The 6,555-nt window shown below is 38.1% G+C and overlaps 1 protein-coding gene across 1 annotated transcript in view; it reads right to left on the bottom strand.

Moving 5' to 3' along the window:
- Positions 1 to 6,555, bottom strand: part of Wdr7 (WD repeat domain 7) — a 276,473-nt gene that overhangs the window by 7,500 nt on the left and 262,418 nt on the right. The window contains exon 27 of the mRNA XM_005356195.2: positions 901 to 1,005. Coding sequence (XP_005356252.1) covers positions 901 to 1,005 — 105 coding nt within the window. The remainder of the gene's footprint in view (positions 1 to 900; positions 1,006 to 6,555) is intronic.

Below are 6,555 nucleotides of genomic sequence, written 5' to 3'. Positions count from 1 at the left end.
GTTTCTCTGTAGCTTTGGTCCCTCTCCTGAAACTAGCTCTTGTAGGCCAGGCTGGCCTCGAACTCATAGAGATTGGCCTGCCTCTGCCTCCCGAGTGCTGGGATTAGAGGCATGCACCACCACTGCCCAGCTCAAGATACACTTAGTTTTTCTTAAAATGCTTTCTATATTTTAGAAATCCAGGATATTATGTGAGTACCAGGTCTGGCAGTACAAGCCTATAATCTCAGTACTGGAGAGGTAGAAGGATATTGAGTTTGAGGTAAGCCTGGGTTATAAGGCAAACAATTTCAAAAAAAAAAAAAGGGAAAAAAAGGAAAAGAAAAAGAAAAGAAGCAAAGCAACAACAAAAAAAGAAAGAACAAACAACCTTCCACCAAAACAAAAACATGACAGAAATGAAAACGGAGACAAGGGACAGGCATAAAATACCAGGAAAACACCCAGTATCCTATGCTCCATTAAAGAAGATCCCAAGACCTTGTTAGAATGCTACCATAAACCTTGTTACAATGCTATTGCTTGACTGCAGCTTCCCGTGAACTCCGATCCAGCCAAGCTTCACCTATGTTCTTCCTCTACCTCGCATGGCTACACCCAGATGTCCCTTGCTCTGAAGGCTTCCCACCATCTCATTCTCAGAGTCTGGATTTTAACTGCTTGCATCTGTGCTTCCTTTAGAGCGAAGACTCGGGAGAGCTTGTGTTCCTTCTCTGCGAGATTGTTAACTGTATTCCTAGCACCCTGCAGGTTGGCACTTTGCACATAATCAGTAATCTGAACACTCGACCTTTGTGTAAGGGAGGGTGGGTGGGCACAAAGGAAGAACGGCAGATAGGCCCAATAGGAAGCCCTTCCCACTAAAGCCCACCACACAGTACGTATTTAAGCCCTGCTTACCTGCCAGAAAGAAATGTGGCTGTCAGTGTTTGAGTAGGTGGCAAGATAACGCCCGTCAGGAGCAAAGGACACTGCAGTGATTGGTCCCTTGTGCCCATGGATTGTCTGAAATGAAATTAATAGGACATTAGTGACATGCATTCCATAGACCTCTTACAAGTACTTCTGTGAACATGCTCAATGTTGAACAGGTGATACCATAGATATTGGATACTGCGAGCTGTAACATTCTTTAGTTATAAAACCAGGTTATAAAAATGAAGGAAAGTAAAAATCCTTCATGTGTGTAAGGGAATCAATCTTGTTCTGAGGGGTGGGTCTGTCTTCCAGTTTGAAAGGTGTTATGAGCTGAAAGAGAAAGTACATATTAGTGGGCAAATCAGACCTTTAATTCTTTACATTACAGGGAAGGATTCTGCACTTCATTAGAAAGATGTGATGATTGTTCTTGCTTCTCGGCGTGGGGATTAACTAAAAACCAATGGCTGGACACACCTGTGAGGAAATTTCTTCTCAAGTCAATCTTTTGAAGTGGGGAGAAACACTTTTAGTCCAGGTCTTCTGAGGTAAGAAGATTCACTTTTAATCTGGGCTATCCCTTCTGCTAGCCGCTTATCTAAAGGACATGGAAGGAGGAAGCGTGCTCTCTTTAGCCAGTTGCTACCACAGTCCATTCCATGACTGGTATTAGAGACTTCTTCTTGGGGATTCGGGTGTATACCGAAGACCAGCTGAGACATTCAACTGGTGGACTGAACAGCTACTGAATCTTGGGCCTTTTGTTGGTAGACAGCGACTGTTGACCTATTTGCTGTATCACAGCCTGTAAGCTACTCTAACAAATTCCCTTTAGGTACAGATGGAGATTTAGTCTATCAGTTCTGTCCCTCTAGTGAATCCCAACTAATATAAAAGGCAAAAAATAAATCAACATTTACCCAAATTACCCAGAATCTTACTTATCTGGAGTGAAAACCAGTCAAACCTATATTATAGTTTCCTTGCTCTGAAAGAAGTTAAAGATTAATTTCAACTCCTTAATAATTACACATTTTTCATGATTTATCCTTGATTTTCCACCAATAACACTGTGCTTAACTGCACGTAGCTGCAATTAGTAAGGCATATATATTTGTACTGGAAGTATGAGCACATCTAAATCAAACACTATTACAAACATGGTAACAGGGACAGTCTTGAACCTTTGCCAATAGCTAATCATTGATTTAACAATGAGTAATGAAAAGGAAGCTCTTTTTAAAGTAGGTCTCTGACAAAAAGGTCTTCACTAATAGAACAATACACTCATCCAATCGTATTTGTAATTACTGAAAATAATCCATGTTAAGGAAATTGGCATAATACTGTAACCCATATTCAACCATTAAGCATCATACCTCCTCTATGTTAGTTAATGTCCAGAGTCTTCCCTTTGTCTTTAGTGGATTGGGAAAACAGTCTCAGTGAACAACAGACTTGTAACGCCATTGGGGTCATACATGCAGTAAATTTTTATAAGAATTTTTACATAATGGATATTTGAAAACTCAAATGAGAAAGACTAGGGAGGACAGAGACATGAGCCAAGCATGTCCTTAATGTCCTTTGCTCCCTTCTTTCCTGCCATGTGATTTGATGGCCAAGGTACTCAGAGAAAGAGTGTTATTCTGGTAATAGAGACCCGGACTCTAGGCAGCAGAGGGCATGGAAGCTGAGTCGGACTGTCTGGGTTTGCATTAGGCTCACTACGTATGCACCATGGAACCAGGGTCATATTATTTAACCTCAGAGTATCAATATCTATAACATAGGGATGATGATGTTCATAGTGATTATATGTGTGTCAAAGAGCTTTGTGAAAATTAAATGAGCTAATGTACATGTTGTAACCTGCACATAATAAAAACTCAGCAAATACTACTGACATTTTTTGTTCCGCTTCCTTACCTAGGAATGACCACACAAATCTAACAATCACATAATTCAACTGTTTACTGTTTTTTTAAATAACCCCTCACCTACAAATTCCAAATCGTTTATGCGCAAATCGGTTTCACTTGGCATCTAGATTGCTTAGAAACAGACTTCAGACTTCACTCATTAAAATAGACACCTGGGAGCTATCCATGGTGCTGGCAACAAGTGTGCTAAATAAAGCAATGGATACTGACTTGTGCTGAATAGCTAGTGAAGGAAAGCAGTGTAATCAAACGTCAACCATGCTAGGATGAAAATTATTCTAGCCGGGAGAAGAATCTTTAAGAAATTAAAGGTCTAATGACACTTAATAGACCAGCTTAAAGAACTCAATGGAAAAACACATTTTTAAAAATTAATATCCAGTTCTGGAAAAGCACAACAAAAACAAACACCTGACTTCCTTTTGGTCAATCTGAGTTTTTTTTTTTTTTTTGTTAAGATGCTTTATCAGGAAGACCTTGGTTTATAACAGATGGTCATCAAAACCAATTATTGTTATTATTATTATTATTATTATTATTATTATTATTATTAGCAGTAGTAGTAGTACTAATACTAGTGGATTGAAGCCAGGGCCTTGAAAATGATGCAGGCATCCTAGCACAATCCAAGCCCTGGACTATGGTTGTATTTTGTTGTCCTGAAAACTGTTTTTAAAAGGCTGGTGCCTTCATTTCCACATCAGAAGACATGGCTTCTTGTTAGCTGCTATCTCTAACAGATGCTGTAAATAAGTTTGTCCTGGAGATTTTATTTTAAATAAAGAAAATAGTTTGTTTACTAGACACATTTCTTTTTATGGTGTAAGAGTCATTACCTAATCCAATGGTATTTCCTTTACTGCCAGGAAGCTCAGAACTAAATTTATGCCCAGCCTGTGTCTATAAATACTGCCTACACATCCTGCTCATCTTCGCTCTGTTTTCATCTGAGTCGTTTGAAGTCCAGATATACTCCAAGTTCGATTCTAAATTTTTTGGAAGTATGTTTTGGACAAACTGGGGTTCACCTTCAGAGCAGGTGAGAAGGCATACCTGCACATACCCGTGAACACATGTGCACGCACACATAAACACACAGGTACACACGTAATAAAATGCTTCTGGGTACCCCACAGAAATCCTTCTAAAGCAACCCCCAGAGGCTCCAGGAGCATGGCTGCAGCTGACACATAGGTCTTGTGGATGAGGAAAGAGGATGGGGGCAGGGCAGTTCTTCTGCAATCCAGTGTGGTCCAGCTGCTGGGTGCATCACTGCCTCAGCCCTGGAAGTGCTCTGGCCCCCAGTATAACGAAATGATGCCATTGTCATTTGATCAGATTCTCTGGACTTGAATACTGTTTAGAGATATCACCTGAACTGACTTTAAACTCAGCTCCTGCACAGAATCAGATGTCAGTTGTGGAGGATCTCACTGAACTTAAGTGACTTGTGAGGTGCAAACCCAGTCTCAGATGCTAAAGGCCATTTTCAAAACAACAGGTGTCAAAAAGTAGTCTGACTCCATTTTTGTTTGCATATGGGTATCAATGTCTTGTTATGCATCTTTTTTTTTATTTTTTTTATATTTTTTTTTATTTTTTTTAATGCATCTTTTTTTAGGCAAAGATATTGCTATATTGAAAAGACAGAGAAGAAGAAAATAATATAATTTGGAAGTGCTGGAGAAATAAGAAAAATTCTACAATTATCCCAGGCACGAGACAGAAAACTAGATTGTTAAATACTCCAACCCATTGCCCAGTGAAAGAAAAGAGCCAAGGGACAGGATTAACAATGATCAGTGTTTATTTATATTGTATCGAGTAATAAATATTTCCCACCCATTTCTCTCTCTATGGTTTTCTTCTCATCCATGTGGTTGAGACACAAACAAAATATTTGTTACTTTTAACAAAATTAGGAAAATTATGAACTTAGGTAAAGTTTTATAAAGAGAGAGTCCAGTATATGATTTGCATGCCTTTCCAGGGCCCTAGCACAGGAAGTCACAGATTTCATGGCAGGTTGTCAAGGAAGCAACTTTTCATAGTAGATAGGAAACAAAGACATAATTCTGATTGACAGCTTTGCTTGCTGGGAGAAGAAAAGGCTCATTCAAGCAGAGCTATTTCAGATGAGTTCAGAAGCTAATGTTCCCTGCTCTTTTCTTCCAAACAACTACTTTAGGAAAATTTCAGCAGATATTTAAGAGTCATCAGTTCAAGGAAACAAATGCTAAGTGCAGTAAATCACTAAGGTAGAATTAACCTTAAACCATTAAACAGTGATCATCTCACTACGGCTGCTCATAAGGCTCAGATCATAACATCGTCAAAAAGTGGATCATTTAACTACGGTCAGTCACAAGGCTCAAGTGAACGTAAATTATCATTGCATGGAGCCTGCTCAAGTGTTTCTGTGAAGAACTCTTAAGACCTCATGATGTTGCCAAAAGGTTATCTTTTTTATTTTTACCTGTTTTGTTTGTTTGTTTTGTTTTTCGGGACAGGTCTCTCTGTAGCTTTGAAGTCTGTCCTGGAACTAGTTCTTGCAAACTAGGTTGGCCCCGAACTCACAGAGATCTGCCTGCCTCTTCCCCAGTGCTGGGATTAAAGGTGTACACCACCACCACCTGGTTAAAAGGTTATCCTTTTAATTTTAAGCAATGAGACCTACTTTACTGACAACATATATCTTTAATTTTACCTTAGTCTTGATCTTTATAAGTCATCCAGTTATAATGTTTTACAAAAATAAAGGCATAATAAATGCAAGACTTACCTAGTACAATTCAAAAAAGAAAAAAAAAAACCCCATACTGTTAAAAGTTAGAGAAGAGACTAAGAAACTGAAATGAACTTGGTTGTTTGCATATATACATACACATGTAGTTGGCTTTACTGTAATGTAAAAATTCTTTTACTAATGATTACTCTTACCAATTTTATTCACCAACTCATGGCTATAATGAATATAAGACACACTGGACACTTGGCTAATACTTCTAGCTGTATACTGTATACTTAATCAACATTCCCTATAGATTTCTCTAAAAATTTCCCTTTAATGAAAAGTGAATTAAACACTCTATTAATGAGGTTAGCTATAGAGGAAGGGTGTATTTAATGTTCATAAAGTAGGTATGTTTAAACCTTTGCATCTTTAATGCAATCATATTGCCTAATAATGAGCAAAACTGAATAAGCCTGAAGTTATTAGCCAGCCTTACTACAAAGAAGACGGCCTCAACACTGGTTCTTCCTGTTCCTAAGCTGGTGAAATATATCCCCCACAGAAAAAATCAAAAGGCTGTATTGCTTAGTTCATAAGGATTATCAGTATGTAGATATTTAAACACTATTTAATCCATCAATGTCCATTAGTTTATCCCCAAATGACATATAAATCACTGTTAGTGACTGCACATGGCCAAAAGTGCTATAGTTATTTTTCAAAGGAATAGAGTCCATTTACTTGGTTTCTATCTTATAATAAAACTTATGGTAGCTCACTTTGTTATATTTATCCTTAAGTCTATTCCCATTAAGATGTTACAATGATATCAAATATACTTGTCTTCTCCTCAAATGTATATTCGGTTCAATTAGACAGCGGTAGAAAATAATTCAATTCATTGACTATGTCCAGTGACTCTGTTAGAGAGATGCCATAGCAGGTTGACTCTGTTAGAGA

This window comes from Microtus ochrogaster, chromosome 18 (genome assembly GCF_000317375.1).
Source record: "Microtus ochrogaster isolate Prairie Vole_2 chromosome 18, MicOch1.0, whole genome shotgun sequence".
NCBI lineage: Eukaryota > Metazoa > Chordata > Mammalia > Rodentia > Cricetidae > Microtus > Microtus ochrogaster.
Note: the sequence above shows the minus strand (reverse complement) of the source record. Positions and strands in the feature narration are given on the sequence as shown.